The following is a 19344-nucleotide window of genomic DNA, read 5'->3' as shown; positions in this document are numbered from 1 at the left end:
TGTTACTGTACACATGTGTAATTCTGACTGAAGATCTGGTGTTACTCTACACATGTGTGTAATTCTGACTGCAGATCTGGTGTTACTGTATACATGTGTGTAATTCTGACTGAAGATCTGGTGTTACTGTACATGTGTGTAATTCTGACTGAAGATCTGGTGTTACTGTACACATGTGTAATTTTGACTGAAGATCTGGTGTTACTGTACATGTGTAATTCTGACTGAAGATCTGGTGTTACTGTATACATGTGTGTAATTCTGACTGAAGATCTGGTGTTACTGTTCACATGTGTGTAATTCTGACTGAATATCTGTTGTTACTGTATACATGTGTGTAATTCTGACCGAAGATCTGGTGTTACTGTATACACGTGTGTAATTCTGACTGAAGATCTGGTGTTACTGTACAATATTGTGTGTAATTCTGACTGAAGATCTGGTGTTACTGTACATGTGTGTAATTCTGACTGAAGATCTGGTGTTACTGTACATGTGTAATTCTGACTGAAGATCTGGTGTTACTGTATACATGTGTAATTCTGACTGAAGATCTGGTGTTACTGTACACATGTGTGTAATTCTGACTGAAGATCTGGTGTTACTGTATACATGTGTGTAATTCTGACTGAAGATCTGGTGTTACTGTACATGTGTAATTCTGACTGAAGATCTGGTGTTACTCTACACATGTGTGTAATTCTGACTGAAGATCTGGTGTTACTGTATACATGTGTGTAATTCTGACTGAAGATCTGGTGTTACTGTATACATGTGTAATTCTGACTGAAGATCTGGTGTTACTGTACACATGTGTAATTCTGACTGAAGATCTGGTGTTACTGTATACATGTGTGTAATTCTGACTGAAGATCTGGTGTTACTGTACATGTGTGTAATTCTGACTGAAGATCTGGTGTTACTGTACACATGTGTAATTCTGACTGAAGACCTGGTGTTACTGTTTTATGCTTGGAAGTCATAAGGTAGAAATAACCTACTTGGTATCTACAAGACATAACATTCTATATGTTATGGTAAAAAGTAGTTGCAATATACTGCTAAGCTAGAGAGATCTTCTCTTTAGTTTGACCGGTTGAGCATAAGACTAATAAACCAGAGGTCATGGGTTAGATCCCTCGCAGAGACAGTGATTTAAATTTAATCAACCATGTGCTCTGTTACATACAAATGCCTGAAGAATTCGAGTCCTAATGAATTTTCAGAAAACTATAAATTTTATTAGGTTGCCAGACGAATTCCAGCAGAGCTATTGCTATACCCCCTGCCTCGCCATTAGCATCAGCACCGCCTTCGACAGCTAGGTTAAGGTTTTATAAAACTGTTGTGTCAATACCATTTAGGATACAGCTTAGGTATTCGACAAGTGTGTTCCTTGTGACAAGACCTTTCCATGGGAATTACATTTGTGGGTCTGCTAACCTTGACTGTGACCTTTGACCTACTTTTAAAAAGCTAATTGTGTTTATGGACCTGTTGTTCTTCCACTCTAAACTTTCTCCTATTTACTGACATCTTCCTATTATGATACCTCCTGCAACAATGTTGGGTGGAAGGGTTACCAGAATTGGTAGTTGTGAGGTGCATTAACCGATTCATTGCATCAATATATCTATATAAGTAATTTCCTTTGTTTCCCATAACTCAGTATTAAATCTCACTGCGCATGTGCTTTTTTAGCGACGGAATGAATGGACATAGAAACAGATTATGAAATGTGAATCAACTTACGAGGTGTACCCCACAAATTGACAAACGAAAGATTGCACCCCACAAGTCTGCATGCATGTGTCCGTATGTCTGAAGGCACAATTCTGGCCCTAGATGCCACTAAGTGAAACATCCTCATGCATTTAAGAAATATAGGCATTTACGCAAGGTACAGGAAACGAACCTCCCAGGTCATCAGGTCAAAGTTCACAGCTGCATCACACTTCTGAAATGGCCGATTAGATCAGAAACGGTAGGTATATTGCATAATATGATACCTTAGGAGGTAACTACTGTAGGTATTGGTGTAAGCTACACTTTGAGAAACTTCTGAAATCATAAGATTAAGGTAAAAGATTACGGATACATTACAGTACTGAAATGTCTAATTATCTTGGAAATGGCAGGTATTGTAACCATTGATGAAAGGTACACAGCAACAAAATTTGGGGTGTTATGTGACCAAAAGTCAAATGTCAATCATGTACTGTATTACAGTAGTTCAGTGACTGACACTATGGATCAAGTTCACCTGTATTTGTCTTATTTTATAGTGCTTCAAAGGCGGGTGTACAGGAATCAGCCCATCTGACCACAGGAAATATTGTACTTCCTACATCTTTGCAAATGTTTTGTTTTAATTTGTGTCAGCCATTCTGATGACATTTCTAGCCTTAATTAACTAGTGTTTTTGGCCCAGTGTGTATATAGTTGGATTGTGGAGCATAGTCGGCCATCCCGTGACAGTTCTGACCTTAATCAACAAGTGTTTGGGTGGAGTGTGAATTGGGGTGGATTAAGGAGTGGGGGTATTACTCAGCCATCCTGATGACAGTTCTAGTGTAAAAGGCACACACTTATCATGAATGGCAAGGTAAGAAGGTCAAAGGTCCCACCAGATCACTTGAAATAGGAAGTTAACAGATTTAGTTAATATTCACACTGTAGTATTATAACTAAGTTGTACACCAATTAGATTTTGATTGTCATCAGTTAAATTTACACTGGACCCCTTTTAACCCCGAATGGTTTGGTTTGTTTTTGTTTAACGTCCTATTAACAGCCAGGGTCATTTAAGGACGTGCCAGGTTTTGGAGGTGGAGGAAAGCCGGAGTACCCGGAGAAAAACCACCGGCCTACGGTCAGTACCTCGCAACTGCCCAACGTAGGTTTCGAACTCGCAACCCAGAGGTGGAGGGCTAGTGTTAAAGTGTCGGGACACCTTAACCACTCTGCCACCGCGGCCCCCTACCCTGAATGGTACAAGTAACCATGGATTATTGACTAATGAGGGAACAGGAGTGTAGCTATGCAAGTCTTGGCCAATTTCATTGTATTTATTGTATATATTACTAAATAAACATATTTCTTATCATTTTTTATTAAAATTTCTTTTAAAATACCAGGTAAAACAAGATTGATATAACTGTATAAATATATATTTAATCTAACATGAGATCTTTAGTTAAATATAAATCTGCATACATCGAATATCAGCAATCAGGATGTAAGGGGACAACTCTCTATTGCGTCTTCAATTTGCATGAAAATAAGTATGAAATATATATATACATGTAGTTCCTCTGCAGATGTGTTAGAAACCTGTTTCTTTATTCTAAATGGTACATAGATCGCTCAGAGGATTTTGGTACCGGTAATCAAAAACATGTGAACAGTCCATTGAATGTTTAAATTAATTTTAGTTCAAAGTTTCTTTGAACGGTTTATTGATTGCTCAGAAGTTTTTATAGTCAAAGTTCGTTGTTAATAGCCTGTTGATTGCTCAGAAGTATTTGTCGTCAAAGTTTGTTTTGAACTGTTCGCCGATCACTCAGCAGTGACCATGCTTTCTCCACTTGTTTTTGAGTGTACTCATACTCCCATTGGGTACACAACACTACATGTGATCTGTTAACTCGTTCCTGATTGGTCATTTGGCTGTCCAATCTCTTACAAGCCTCTTCTTCTGAAAACTTGTTTCTCTCCACCATTCTTTTGATTGCCTGAAAGTTGAAAAAGTTTAATGAACTATTATGTTGTTCCTTCAAATGTATCAACTAAAACACCATGTGAAGGATCATTTGTTTTTGTTATTAAAATGGCTGTTTTATTACAATTAGATGGTTTTCTGGAAGGAATGTAAAAAATAATTTCCAAGAAAACTTTTGAGCTACATCAATAGAAAGTTTTTTTAATTTGCTGGGTTTATCTCCCCGTAAACAGCCTGGGTCATTTTGAGGTTGGGCCTCCTTGTAGTAGTTAGTGACTACCTCAGTGAACAATATATGGGAAGCTCATTAAATGTCATCCAATGAGCAATTAGGGTAAAGTTCTTGCCTAAGAACACAACCTGAACAGCACAGATTGGCCCATTTCTCAGCTTTCTGAGAAACACAAACTGCCATGGGTAGTGAGTGTCGAGAACATTTTCACCTGAGGCTACGTTTCAGGTGTTCTGAACGACTGAGCTATCACGTTCAATGAAAAGTTGGGTCACTGATTTGAGTACTTTTTCATACTGATCTTATGAAATGTTTCCATAAAGAAGATACAGATGTATTAAATAAGACCTTATCAAACAAACTTTGATCCTGAAGTTTAAATTCCTGTTCTTAGCAAACGAGAGTGCTGTTGCACTTCTACGAACTATGAGTAACTTGTCCACCCTTGAGCATACTTTCAGAGGAATTGTGATAACAAATTTTAAGCCTAGTGCTACATTCATTTGAAGTGATCCAGGGTTTTTAAGTCACAGAGTCGGAGCCTTTCTGTGACAGACAGCCTTGTAGTGTGACAGTACCCTGTTGTTTCATTCATTCTATACACAGACCTACCTCCTGCCTTGGAATGATTAACGTCCATACTTCATGCACAAGACTGTCCCAGCCAGCATCTAAAAGAAGGGCAGCTTCTAAAACCACCACTTGTCTTCCGTCTGAAAGATACAATACAGTCAATGATATTGTCATTTATAACAATCTCCTAATGGCATCCGTCATCCTTCCATCTTTTGCCAGCATTTCCTTACAAAACACTTTATTCGTACATGAATGGGTTGATTACATGTTATCTGGACTAAATCTTCTGAAGCATTGTTTATCCAAGTGGACTCAAAAACAGAGAATGTTCAAATTTAGTCATGGCCAAAATTATTTGAACACGATAAACATCATTTTGCAAGGCACCACATTTTATCACTGAAATTAACTATTTATTTTCCTGTAAAATGTTAACTAAATTTATTTTACAATAATGCGAAATAAGCTATAACAACTCAAATAATCACTCTTGTTTGCCCAGATGGAAGCAAGTGAGGGGTTTTACTGTGGGGAAAAACTGGAGCCACCAGAGAAAACCCAGGTTGTCAGGCAGGAGTGCTAAATTTGATATAGTGATAGTGGTTGTTATAGAAAGGTCATTATAATTGTTATAGTGGTAGTGGTTGTTATAGAGAGGTCATTATAATTGTTATAGTGGTAGTGGTTGTTATAGAGAGGTCATTTCTGGTTGTTATAGAGAGGTTATTATGTATAGTGATAGTGGTTGTTACAGAGAGGTTAGTTAAGACATACCAAGCCTGAATTGCTGTATCTTCTCCTCTGCTAGCTTAGAAATTGCTGGCCAGACAATTGAATTCAACATCTTCAGCTTTTCCTACAAGGAGAGAAATTAATTCCATAATGACTTTTAAGACAGACATTTGTGATGTCAGGTCTAATCAGATTGATACTAAATTTCGTGGAACCTTCACAAGAAATTTAACCCCCACGCAAATAACAACATTTAGTACCAGTACATAAAACTGTGTACTTATTGAATTCTTAAAAACAGTTCCTTAGTGACAAATTTTGATGGAAAGTTACATAATGATTTTGGTAATTTCAAACTTCCAATACTTACTGGGTCACTAAATACAATACGACCCAGTGCTGGCCGATTGATTTCCTTGTCCTCACCAACTATGGATGACCCAAACTCCTCGACCAGTCTGTCGTAACACGGTAGGCCATTTTTGTACACCTGGTGGCCTGGATAAACATCAAATTTTTTTATGGAATATTAGTATTAATGATGTAATACACATTAATTATCATGCCCTGTACACCTTTGATACAGTGATATTTATATATATATACCGGTACTGTACATAAAAAGTACACCTCTCTATGTACATTAATGGATCAAGCTAGTCTGTTTATTTATCTGTGTGATGGCGGTATTCAAACTTTTGATTTTGCCTCAACATTTTACAGAGGTGCTGAGAGCAAAAGTGAACCCCTGCAGCATTGAGGATGGAAATCAATGAGAGAATAATTTAAATTTTACTGAGGGTAATAGCAATAGATGACTTACCTAGTTTATCACAGTCGATACTGACAGCTCCCAGTCCTTCCAGTCGTTTACACACAGCTGACTTTCCACTAGCTATACCTCCAGTCAGTCCTATTACAAAGGGTACTGACATCAATCCTTCTTTCTTCTACAAATATAATACAGTACCAGTGAGTTACACTGTAATCAAAGACAGTCAGACATTGGTCTACAAATACCAAACTGAGCAAGGTTTACCACCCCAAACCTGCTACTTGACAAGGGTCTCGCTCAAACAATACCACACCTCCTACTTAACAAGGGTCTCGCTCAAACAACACCACAACTCCTACTTAACAAGGGTCTCGCTCAAACAACACCACAACTCCTACTTAACAAGGGTCTCGCTCAAACAACACCACAACTCCTACTTAACAAGGGTCTCGCTCAAACAACACCACACCTCCTACTTAACAAGGGTCTCGCTCAAACAACACCACAACTCCTACTTAACAAGGGTCTCGCTCAAACAACACCACAACTCCTACTTAACAAAGGTCTCGCTCAAACAACACCACACCTCCTACTTAACAAAGGTCTCGCTCAAACAACACCACACCTCCTACTTAACAAGGCTCTCACTCAAACTACACCACACCTCCTACTTGATGACAAGGTTCTCCCTCAAAATACTATACCTCACATCAAAATTGAAATCTCTTTTCTGTAAAATTTAGTTTCTATTCATAAAGGTGACCCTCACCTCAAAGCAATGCTACCTTAAATACCATAGATATGTACAATACCCCTATAGCTATTTAAGTTACTGTGCACACTAACGAAACTTCATCAGAATTATTTTCAAGAAAGTTGATCAAAAAATAATAAAAATTTTAATTATCAAAAAGTTAGAAATTAACAGTTATTTAGGAACTTCAGTCTGCTTGACCACTGTTCTAACCAACTAAAATGCTACCCTAATCAGATAGATAGACAAACGGATGGACACAGAGACCAATCGGTGGGAGATAAATAACATCTTTACTTTGGAGAAAAGAGCTATATGAACTAAAATAAGTCCCAACCTCTCATTTAAAAGAAAAGTATAGTGATATATAAAACATATTTTGATTCAGAGGAAATTTTTTTCAATATATAACTTATCATTTTGAAGATTTTTTTTTTTATGCCAAGGAGTGTTGATTTGAGAAACAATATCTCCATAATTGGTGGTCAAAACTTAAAACAAAATCGCTAGTGAGTGGTGAGTATACACTTATTTAAGTTGACAAAATCTAAAGAAAATTAAATGATATCAAAATTTTGGTTGAAGTGTGTGTGACCACCTTAATGGGGGTATATATACCTAAGTCACAACTGTATAAAAGATTAAAGGTGTAGATTCCAGTGCTAGTGTAACATACCTTCTCCAATATGACCTACCTGTGGAGTGTTTATTACAGTCCCCAGCAATCGTTTGCGGAAAGATGACGAGCTGATTTTGTTTTCTTCATATTCACTATGATGTTGATCTTCCACAAGCTCTATGACAAATTCTTCCATGAGTGGAAAACCCTACCAATGAAAATGTTGATATATAATCAATTGTCTAATATTTTTGTCAATATTTTCTACAATATGATTACTGTGATGTTTGAAGTTAAATGATTCATTAAACATCAATGTACAGCATTCAAAATTGTATACAATTAGAGCTATGAAGGATATCAGACATCTTACTTGAGTACAACGCCTCAACTTGCTCTTAGCTCGTGACAAATGCATAAAGACAACTTTGAAAGTGACACAGTATGATAATTTGAACTGTAATTGAGATTACTCAAAAACCTTGTTTCAGCATTAATTGTTAATTGTTAATATCTGCCCCCTCCTCCCTTTCTAACTTTAATGGCCATCATTGACCATCTGTCCCCCCTTCGAATCTTTTTTGGCGTTCATCATTGACCATCTATCCCCCCTTCTTAACTTTTTGGCGTTCATCATTGACCATCTATCCCCCCCTTCTTAATTTTTTGGCGTTCATCGTTGACTATCTGTCCCCCTTTATTACCTTTTTTTGGCATTCATCATTGACCATCTGTCCCCCTTTATTACCTTTTTTTGGCGTTCATCATTGACCATCTGTCCCCCTTTATTACCTTTTTTTGGCATTCATTCATCATTGACCATCTGTCCCCCTTTATTACCTTTTTTTGGCATTCATCATTGACCATCTGTCCCCATTTCTTACCTTTTTTTGGCATTCATAATTGACCATCTGTCCCCCTTTATTAACTTTTTTTGGCGTTCATCATTGACCATTTGTTCTCCTTACCTTTTTTTGGCATTCATCATTGACCATCTGTCCCCCTTTATTACCTTTTTTGGCGTTCATCATTGACCATCTGTCCTCCTTTATTACCTTTTTTTGGCGTTCATCATTGACCATCTGTCCCCCTTTATTACCTTTTTTGGCGTTCATCATTGACCATTTGTCCCCATTTCTTACCTTTTTTTGGCGTTCATCATTGACCATCTGTCCCCCTTTCTTACCTTTTTTTGGCGTTCATCATTGACCATTTGTCCCCATTTTTTACCTTTTTTTGGCGTTCATCATTGACCATTTGTCCCCATTTTTTACCTTTTTTTTGGCATTCATTCATCATTGACCATCTGTCCCCCTTTCTTACCTTTTTTTGGCGTTCATCATTGACCATCTGTCCCCCTTTATTACCTTTTTTTGGCGTTCATCATTGACCATTTGTCCCCATTTTTTACCTTTTTTTGGCGTTCTTCATTGACCATTTGTCCCCATTTTTTACCTTTTTTTTGGCATTCATTCATCATTGACCATCTGTCCCCCTTTCTTACCTTTTTTTGGCGTTCATCATTGACCATTTGCCCCCATTTCTTACCTTTTTTTGGCGTTCATCATTGACCATCTGTCCCCCTTTCTTACCTTTTTTTGGCGTTCATCATTGACCATTTGTCCCCATTTCTTACCTTTTTTTTGGCATTCATTCATCATTGACCATCTGTCCCCCTTTCTTACCCTTTTTTGGCGTTCATCATTGACCATTTGTCCTCCTTACCTTTTTTTGACGTTCATCATTGACCATCTGTCCCCCTTTCCTGGTTTCCTGACTGAGGATGATACACTGTAGATCATTGTTTGTGATTGTCGGACCAAACGCGTCGTAGATAGGAACCACATTTGAACTGATGTTTGGGCGAACATTCTGTATAAAAGATTTAACAGACTCCAGTCTTGACTGCACTGGCTGAATCAGCTCCGACAGAGTCTTTTCTGGAATTAAAAAATAGCATATTAATAGATTCATCTGATGTCAATCCTAGTATGTAGTGGGAAAACAAGATTAGTAGTGACTGTGAACTGAATTAGTGGTTGTTAGTGTTTAGTGGGACAACAGGATTATTGATGGTTATCAGTGTTTACTGGGACAACAGGATTAGTGGTTGTTAGTGTTTAGTGGGACAACAGGATTATTGATGGTTATCAGTGTTTAGTGGGACAACAGGATTAGTGGTGGTTGTTAGTGTTTAGTGGGACAACAGGATTATTGATGGTTGTCAGTGTTTAGTAGGACAACAGGATTAGTGGTGATTGTTAGTAGGACAACCGGATTAGTGGTGGTTTGATAGTGAGACAAAAAGTCTTTGATTATTCCTCAGTAAAAAAAATATTTTTTAAGTACATAGCATTTCAAACTTCAATATCAACTTCAGAATCAGGATACCGGTACATCTTTTCTATAAAGCAACAAAATGTATTTGTAGTTCATGCTTTATCGTTTTTAAATTAGAAACAGTGTGTTTTGATTTCTAACTTAACCATGATGTTACCAATGGTTATTCACGCTCACCACACAAAGGAGACTCTGACACAGACTGAAGATCTTCCTATCAATTGTGAACCATACAATTTTAATAACATTGACTTACTGTTATTCATATCTCCATTGGTGACCCCAACAGTTAACTGTTTGTCTGCAAGCAAACATCCCTCACCAAGTAGGATCTTGTGACCAGCGTGTATGTGATCAAATGTACCACCCAGAACTGTGTTAGCAAAACTGGAAATAAGGGACGACGTCTCACTCTGACCATTTGTTTGGGACGATAATTCTTCACTTTTTCTTTCACATATATTGACTACATCGATAGAAGGCATTCGGTGACAATCAGGCTGGAATTTTTTGGAAATGTGGTCCAGTAAACTGGTCCTGGCTGTGTCCTCTTTGCCATTAAGCCAGTAGTCATCATCAAACAGGATAACATCACAGCCAGGTTTTATCCTATAACTGACATCCCAAGGGAAATAACTCTTGTTGGAAATATGACCTAACAAGATGTTGACATCCAGATGATTGCAGACAGAAGCACTAGAGGTATACAACTGAGTGATCAATGTCCTAAGTTCGTGGGTATACGGAGTTTGTGAAACTGCAAACACCTTATTGTCGCGAGGTGTGTTGGGCTGTATATGAACGTAGAGAGTGTTGCTGACAATCTTTGCCACATCAGTCAACAGAGGTGAGATGCTGTCCCTCAGTACAGGGAGGGGGCGAGTCAATATCAGAAGGCCTGTACTAAACATGTTGTACACTTCGGGGACAGGGTCACAGCTGGCTCGCCTGAAATAAAACACAACACTGGATTATAATTAGTAAATATGGAGGTCCGTACTAAATATACTGTACTCTATCATAGTTAGGGACAGGCTAGGGATGTCATCTGGCTTTCCTGAAACGAAACACTTGATTATAATTGGTAAATACAGAGGTCCGTACTAAACATGTTGTACACTTCGGGGACAGGGTCACAGCTGGCTCGCCTAAAACAAAACATAACATTGGATTATAATAAGTAAATATGGAGGTCCGTACTAAACATAGTGTTCACTATTATAGTGAGGACAGAGTAACATCAGGCTCTCATAAAACAAAACACAATTACACTAAATTATGATTATCACAATTTATACATAAGAAGGCCTATATACTAAAGATGTACATCATACTTACAGGGACAAGGTTTTATTACATATTTACCAGTGAAATATCAAAAATTATTCATTCTATAAAAGTGATATTTTATGATATTTTTCACTAGTTTAAAATATCACTTTTAACAATCAAAACACTCCTTACAAATGACAATGGGGAAAATTAAAAGCTGACCCGCATATTTTGCTATAAAAATGTAATAACCAGAATATCTAACAGTATCTTCAGTAATACAAAATATACAAATGTATTTCATTTGTGGAACTTGCTGCGCACTCTTGAAAAGTACATATCAAAATATAAGCCCCATTTGTGAAATATATTTTTGGTATAACTGAAGACATTGTTAGCATGAAATATCGTTATTGAGTGACATTAATTTATGCGTTCATGTAGCGGGACTGGACTGGGTCGATCATCGGTGACCAGGTAGCTCAACTGGTAGAGCATCCGGCTAGTGTTCGGAGGTCCCGGGTTCGAATCCGGGTCTGGCCGCTACATTTTCTCCTCTCCTGTTACATTCATACTTATTCAGGTCATGCTTCTCTTAGCCCCTTTGCATAGAGTGGCATCCAATTGTGGGTTAGATTATATATAATTTTTATATTTAAAGAAAATCATCTGGATTTTATCTTCAAATAAAAATGTCCCTCATGTTTTTTTTATATAAATTCAACATAAATATTTCCTGTGTCATTTGTCTCTGTTAGATGCAAATTTATGGAGGTTTTTTACAAACTGTTTTAGCTATGTCACCAGGAAATATTTTTGTACATTAGGAAAAAATATTATTTATTACTGATAAATATTCCCTTATTTCTAATAAATGTATTACCCTCATCAGTGAATAGCAATGAGAAGCATGACAGTTTGTCAGGGCTTAACCAAACACCCAATGTCATCGACAAAGCAAAAGAAAACTAATAAAATTAATGAGAAATTGGTGTTTATACGAAAAATATAGTCGAACTGCTTGCGTGTAATAACTAGATTTCTACAATACATTATTAGGCCTGTACAAACTACAGATATGGCATGTCATCACTCTGTTCCAAATCGATGTACATATTCTTTTCTTATGTCTTGCATATGATTATTTTATGACTTTATAAGATGCTAACACAGACTTTACATATATGTATTATCGACTTAAACCATTAGACCTACCACTCAAGTCCTCAGCCTGAGGCACACCGCAGGTCAAAATGTAAACATACTGGCCAAAGTGCACATGTAGATCAGGGCGATTATAAAATGTCAACCGACCGGTGAGGAAGAAAAAGAAAGACATTATTAAACTTTACGATTAGTTTAATATCGTTATTGTGTAGTGAGAAAGTTTTATAACACTTATGATAACATGTACACGCAAATATATTTCTTAAGTCTCTCCAGTAAAAATAATGTAATGACAAAAACGTATTTATAGGAAGTAAATTCCGGATATTTTATTCACAACCGTGTCCGTTTTGTACGTTATTTTGTAGAGTCTCGTTATGAGACGACCTTTGTGGAAGTGTGCCCATTTCCGCTTTTGAACGACAGTCACCCTGGAATACACAGTGTGTGTAACATACGTCAAAGGAAAAGTAAGTGCACTTTCCGATCGCACGGTCTAGACACTCAGGAGCTGGACATGATTACAACCTGAAACAGGAAGCCATCGAAGTGGCTATGTTCGAACAAGGTGACCTTAACAACTGGGGCAAAACGTGTATTTAGGTTGAACACTTTCAGGAATTCCAAGTCATTGCGACAATATTCTTTGGAATTCAAAGAATCCATGAACAATTGTGACAACGACCTGTTTGTGAAAATGATGAATACTGTTATGATGTTGACAACTGCGATAGATTAGTATATTGTGTGTAGTTTCGGATGAAGACATTGGAATTATAGCATCAGAATGAATGGACTACACAGTGTCCATTATCACAATAGTGTAGACGGATTCCAAAAAGATTGTAAATACCAGCCTAACACCTCCATCGTAAGTGGTGCCCTCGCAGACAAGTATGACGTCCAGGGAGAAATTGGCAGGTGAGCATAGATCTTGTACAATGTGTTGCAGAGGTGGGTCCAGGCTGTCAAGTAGGGTTGAGTGTTCAACTTTGATGTGCTGAAAATCAAACCTTCGCTTAATGTTATGAACCCCTATAGACCCCTGCCCCCCTCCTCCCCTCCAACATCCTCTTCCCCAGATCCACCAATATAACTTGTCATTGAAATGTGTCCTTCATTTTGCATGTCCTGTTTTACTACATTAATTAGAGTTGTACAATGTATTCAGTTCTTTTCAATGATAACAGATTAAATAAAGATATTGAGATACACATGTCAGTGCCCGGGAGAAAAACATGGAAAACTGACATTATAACCCATCTATCTGACTATCTCTTAAAAAAGAAACACTAATATAAACAATCTATTGATTAGATATCATCATGTTGGCAATGCCAAGGTCAATGTTCAAATAGAAGAGCACCCTAAAATAAAAACAAGTTTATTTACTCTTCCTTGAGATAGGATACTATAAACCTAGTTCTTTATCTAATAGACACTATGAACTTTATACTATATTTTCTATATTATGAATTTCCCTATACATGTATTTATTACAGTGTAGTAGCCATACATTGACAGCCATAGAGTAAATCATTTGAGGCATTCTCTGTACTGTAGTACATGTATATACAGTAGCGGAAAAATAGGAAGACTTCTAATATAATGACAGATGAGCGGCCATTTGGGACAATATAAGAGTAAATTTTGGATGAAAGAATATAAATTTATTTTATCGATATGCATACTGTTTACCTCTGGTATTTGAATTTAAAGTACATATTCTAAAAATAAAATGCTATAGGCCATTATCTTTTTTTTCAAGTATGACTGTGTCCAGGATATGCATACTGAATACATGGTGTACATATATAAATCTGTTATTTGAAGTACTTATTCTAAATTTTAGGCCATATTAAACAGTTTTTTTTCTGTATGAGTATATCAGATAATCCTATATCACAGAATTTACCAGCAACAGTGTCTAAAAGTTCTGTGTTTGTGTGGATAAATATACTCCTAGCATCCTAATGTAGTATTTATAGTGTTTGGAATCACCGTCAAATTCAAAATTGTTTATACACAATTTCAAAAGAAATCAATGATTGATAAATTGATGGATCATAAACAGAAATGGAAATATGCACTTATACCTCAAGGGGTGTATAAATGTGTATGGTAGATCAGGGCTTTCATCGAAGTAGGAAGTCAGTAATTTTTGAGACTCAGATATTTGAGTCATAATTTTACTGTGGTACTTATTCCTCAAATTTGAGTCGATCCCCAGTGTATTTCTTAGCATTAGGACTCATCAAAATTTTGGAAATGTTGCTGAGATTCTTATGAAAAAATCGTACAAAAAATACTTGGGAGTGAACTTATATTATTGCATGAAATGATAGTAGTGATCTGATTTGTTTGCATCTTTGCTGAACTGTAATAGGCTTATGATCATGACCAGGGCATGGGTTTATTAACAATTGGTAAGAAATGAATGAGAACATGTTTGATAACATTTAGTTGTGTGTAATGTAACATATTAATTCAGGATCAACACATGTACACACTAGATAGCTTTCAATGCACAGCATCAAACGATAGATGTGTAAATACTTATATCCTGTAAGTGTTTTTTGTATACTACATCTCTATACAATACATGTATCATAGTTTTGTGCTATGCCCTGCTTATGACTATAAAAGTATAAGTGTATGTATGTATACATGTATGCATTACTTTTGTCAGTCAGTCAGACCTGGTTATCACATATTAATTGCGTAAGGGGAGATAATCATAAGTGGCTATAATTTTATAAAACTTTTCAGGTGTACTTAGCTTTTGAAATGCACACCTTTTTATCACAATATAATCATTGCATGTATACTCTTCCACTCAATAGAATGATAATACTTCAAGTGGAACTGTACATGCAATAGTGATATTGAGTGATTAAGTGTGAACATTCATGGAATATTTACACAACCATTGTGAGCTTTCCCCTCATACAGTGGTTCAGTAGGGGTATGTGTTTTGGATCAGTGAATACAACACTTTTTAAACAACCTCAGTGGATTTAAACTTGATGTTCTCAGCAATTTAGTTTTGGAAATTTGAAAAGTGTATATATGCATAACATGAAACTGGGAAGTTGTTAGGATTTTATTACGGAAGCCATCAATATTAGAGGCATATAATGTAGGCTAGTTAAATCTTAGGGCTGACTGACCATATACACATATTATGGGGATATATAGGAATATGCTTCCAAGTTTGTTAATTAATCAAGTTTAGGATCACAGAATCAAAGGTATTGTTTTAACTAGTGTAGTCTTATTGACTGACATGTATCAGGTATCAAACATATCTCATTGTATAGGACATAATGATTTAGTAGATGATGTTCACAGTATCAAGTGTCAGCACTTTGGAGGACTGCCACCTCTCAGAAATGACCCTCATAGGAAAAAGGCTGACCTATCATACAGAAACTTATGTATAAGGTTTCTTTATAGTAGAATTGTAACATACCATATATCAAATTAGGTATTCATTGCCAGAAAAATTTCCACACTTTTTTGGTTGAGTGGATTTGATTGTAATTTTACTGAAGTAAATCCATGTGTAGCAGTTTTATCAGTATTAAGTAGGTGTTGGATGTACATACATAAGAAAATATCTACATTCTGAATCAATGCCTTGAGTGGCTGACTATTGTCCAAGTTTTAATTGTTCATTGACAAATGGAAATGAATCACCACGGTTGTAAATAAATAATGATTTTTGGGACTTGGATATTTGAGTCCAGAACTCATGTTTTTCTTGTGGAAATTTAGAGCACCCATGACCATTATATTTCTTTAATGGTATCAAAAAGTTTACCCCCCCACCCCTCACTCCCACACACCCCTACCCTACTGGTATATAGATAGCTAGTTTTAGGCATGCTACTGAATAATATAAGATATATAGGTTTTCACATTGTAATATAACTGGAAAGTAGTATATATTGGAGATTTGTTCCATGATTATTAAATTGGTAAAACTTCCTGTTTACTGCGGATGTGTCTTTCACTTTTACTTTTTATGATAAAAAATACTCAACTTTTAGTACACCTAAAGTGAATAGTTATTTTGGAACAGTGTTATCTTGGTTAATTCTTAAAGATAGCATTATCAGAAGTCAAATCACAAGTCTAAAGGGTCATGTCAAATAGAAATAACCTTACAAACATAAGAGTGCAGTCTTATGATCGAGTCAAAAACATTCTCCGAAGGATCATGTCATTGAAAACCCTACAGGGAGATCTTGTCCTGAAGCACATTTTTTCTTCTGTGCATTTACTAACACTGTCTATACAATAGAATTCCTGTTATAACAATACATACTTTTTAACAACATGCCTTTAGTATCTCCATTGATAACTATCTGATCCATTAATTGAAATTGTTCCTCAACTATGCGGCTGTATGCCTTAGCTATAGAAAATAGACATCCACATTTACAAACATAGGAATTTATTTTCATAGTTCATGCTCCAGTGAAAGCAATGAATGTCTGTCTATGTGTAACTTTGTTTGGTCAGTGTAGACATGTATGATATCTACATGTACAGAGCTATATCAGGTATGGTCAGTGTAGACATGTACATGTATGATATCTACATGTACACAGCTATATCAGGTATGGTCAGTGTAGACATACATGTATGATATCTACATGTACACAGCTATATCAGGTATGGTGTACATGTGTAGACATACACCAAGTATGGTCAGTATAGACATACACCAAGTATGGTCAGTGTAGACAAACTGACATACATCAAGTATGGTCAGTGTAGACATGTACATGTATGATATCTACATGTACACAGCTATATCAGGTATGGTCAGTGTAGACATACACCAAGTATGGTGATCAGTGTAGACATACATCAAGTATGGTCAGTATAGACATACACCAAGTATGGTCAGTGTAGACATACATCAATAATGGTCAGTATAGACATACATCAAGTATGGTCAGTATAGACATACACCAAGTATGGTCAGTGTAGACATACATCAAGTATGGTCAGTTTAGACATACATCAGGTATGGTCAGTGTAGACATACATCAAGTATGGTTAGTTTAGACATACATCAAGTATGGTCAGTTTAGACATACACCAGGTATGGTCAGTGTAGACATACATCAAGTATGGTCAGTTTAGACATACATCAAGTATGGTCAGTTTAGACATACATCAAGTATGGTCAGTTTAGACATACATCAAGTATGGTCAGTTTAGACATACATCAGGTATGGTCAGTGTAGACATACATCAAGTATGGTCAGTGTAGACATATATCAAGTATGGTCAGTGTAGACATACATCAAGTATGGTCAGTATAGACATACATCAAGTATGGTCAGTGTAGACATATATCAAGTATGGTCAGTTTAGACATACATCAAGTATGGTCAGTGTAGACATATGTCAAGTATGGTCAGTATAGACATACATCAAGTATGGTCAGTATAGACATACACCAAGTATGGTCAGTATAGACATACATCAAGTATGGTCAGTGTAGACTTATGTCAAGTATGGTCAGTGTAGACATACATCAAGTATGGTCAGTGTAGACATACATCAGGTATGGTCAGTGTAGACATACATCCGGTATGGTCAGTGTAAGTATACATCAAAAATGCGCTGTCATATTTTGCTTATACATGCTGACAAGACAGATAATTCAGCAGAAAAGATAGAAAAAGTTTGAACAAACACAAATCATACTATAGTGAGCATATACATTCTCAGGGATATCTTGTCATGACATCTTATTGTGTTTTCTTTATCAGCAATTTGATTTGACAGTTCTTATTTATAATATTACATTTCCATTTTTTTGCAATTTGATGAAAAGATTGTGTACTTGGCAATGGACAAATGTATAGTGTTCCATTTTGTGGTACTCTTGTTTTGTTCTTATTATTGTTTTATATATACATGTACATGTATATAAATATATGTAAATATATATCATGTGGTACATGTACTTTTATGGAAAAATGACATGCTCATGCAATAATATTGGTTTATATCATAATACTGGTATACTCACAGGGGCTTGACAGATGACCCAGAATGAAAAATTAACCCAGGGTCCAACCATATATCTCTTATTATTATAAATAATCCATGGGTCATAGGAACATATCAAGCCCCTGTGGTTATAGTTAAATGTATTAAATCAGACTAGTAAATTAAGATGACCCTTAAACTTGATCTTGACAAAAACAAAATTAACTTCAAGGATGCAAGGTGATCATTATTATTAAATTCACTGGATTCCATTGTTTTTTCTGATCAATTAATTTTATCAATAACTAAAATAACTAATTAATCAATAACATTTTACCTCAGATAATGACAGTGATCATGGTTTATTTAAGAAATAATTAATGATGATTTGTGTATTGTTGCAGGATCTACTACAAGAACGAGGATATTTTGCAATTAGATTAATAACGAGGGCCGTAGGCCTGAGTTATTAATAAAAATTGCAAAATATCCGAGTCCAAGTTGTTTATCCTGCAACAATACACTTACTAGTCAAAGTTGATTATTTCTATTCTACCATGTACTGTTTAGTTCTGAGATCTATCTCTTCCTAATAGAAAAACGGCAAAGAAACCCCGAGGAAATGTGTCGCTACATGCATATGGCTGTTACAATTCACAAGAAATGATAAGGCGTGCATGCTAATGTATATTCAAAAGCTGACGTCAATCCCAAGCCAGTTGACGGTAACGTTACGAGAACTTTCGGGGATGTCGGCCAGCAATACATGTAGAAATACTCTCCAAAGGTTGCCTGTGGAAATTGACCTTACAACATATTGTTAAGCGAAGTCTGCTCTGGGTTGATCGAAATTAACAATCTGGCAAATTTCTCCGTTGTAAAATACACCGTCTCCGACGTTTAAACGTTTTGGCAACGTCATGTTTGTTTACAAATGCACAATTTTGGAGGGGAAAGATTGTAACAGCCGTGACTCACGAGCATGTATTATTGACACGAGAGTGGATTACTGGCAAATAATACAGTTTTAAACCAATCAAAACTGGCATTGCATAGCGAACGTGGTAGAATTCTGTGATCAATTTTGATTGGGCATATTACAGCAGTCGTGAACGGTGATTAAAAGAGAAAAAAAATTATG

The 19344-nt window shown here is 36.2% G+C and overlaps 2 protein-coding genes across 27 annotated transcripts in view; one reads left to right on the top strand and one right to left on the bottom strand.

The window, feature by feature from the left end:
* Nucleotides 1-3096: 3096 nt before the first annotated feature.
* Nucleotides 3097-12309, bottom strand: LOC117343879 (bifunctional coenzyme A synthase-like). Its single transcript, XM_033906426.1, has 9 exons — nucleotides 12237-12309; nucleotides 10006-10697; nucleotides 9135-9349; nucleotides 7486-7617; nucleotides 6085-6211; nucleotides 5632-5759; nucleotides 5304-5385; nucleotides 4566-4666; nucleotides 3097-3734 (listed from the first exon to the last, which is right to left on the bottom strand). The coding sequence occupies exons 2-9, from the start codon at nucleotides 10658-10660 to the stop codon at nucleotides 3531-3533; spliced, it is 1644 nt and encodes a 547-aa protein (XP_033762317.1). The 5' UTR covers nucleotides 10661-10697; nucleotides 12237-12309; the 3' UTR covers nucleotides 3097-3530.
* A 272-nt stretch (nucleotides 12310-12581) lies between these two features.
* Nucleotides 12582-19344, top strand: part of LOC117343130 (serine/threonine-protein kinase 17A-like) — a 28115-nt gene continuing 21352 nt past the window's right edge. For all 26 annotated transcript variants that reach the window (XR_004535973.1, XR_004535977.1, XR_004535981.1 and 23 more), the window contains exon 1: nucleotides 12582-13109. Coding sequence is in view for 1 of the 26 variants with exons in the window: in XM_033905445.1 (XP_033761336.1) it covers nucleotides 12976-13109 (134 nt within the window). In the remaining 25 variants the exon portion in view is untranslated. The remainder of the gene's footprint in view (nucleotides 13110-19344) is intronic.

This window comes from Pecten maximus, chromosome 15 (genome assembly GCF_902652985.1).
Source record: "Pecten maximus chromosome 15, xPecMax1.1, whole genome shotgun sequence".
Classification (NCBI taxonomy): Eukaryota; Metazoa; Mollusca; class Bivalvia; order Pectinida; family Pectinidae; genus Pecten; species Pecten maximus.
This window is presented reverse-complemented; position numbering and strand designations above follow the sequence as displayed.

What these genes read in the sequence shown, in the direction of transcription:
- LOC117343879 (XM_033906426.1), bottom strand. Translation starts at nt 10,660, where the DNA reads ATGTTTAGTACAGGCCTTCTGATATTGACTCGCCCCCTCCCTGTACTG. An exon ending in CAATGGAGATATGAATAACA is followed by an intron (nt 9,350 to 10,005) that starts GTAAGTCAATGT and finishes TTTTAATTCCAG; the next exon opens with AAAAGACTCTGTCGGAGCTG. An exon ending in TATCGACTGTGATAAACTAG is followed by an intron (nt 5,760 to 6,084) that starts GTAAGTCATCTA and finishes ATGTTTATCCAG; the next exon opens with GCCACCAGGTGTACAAAAAT.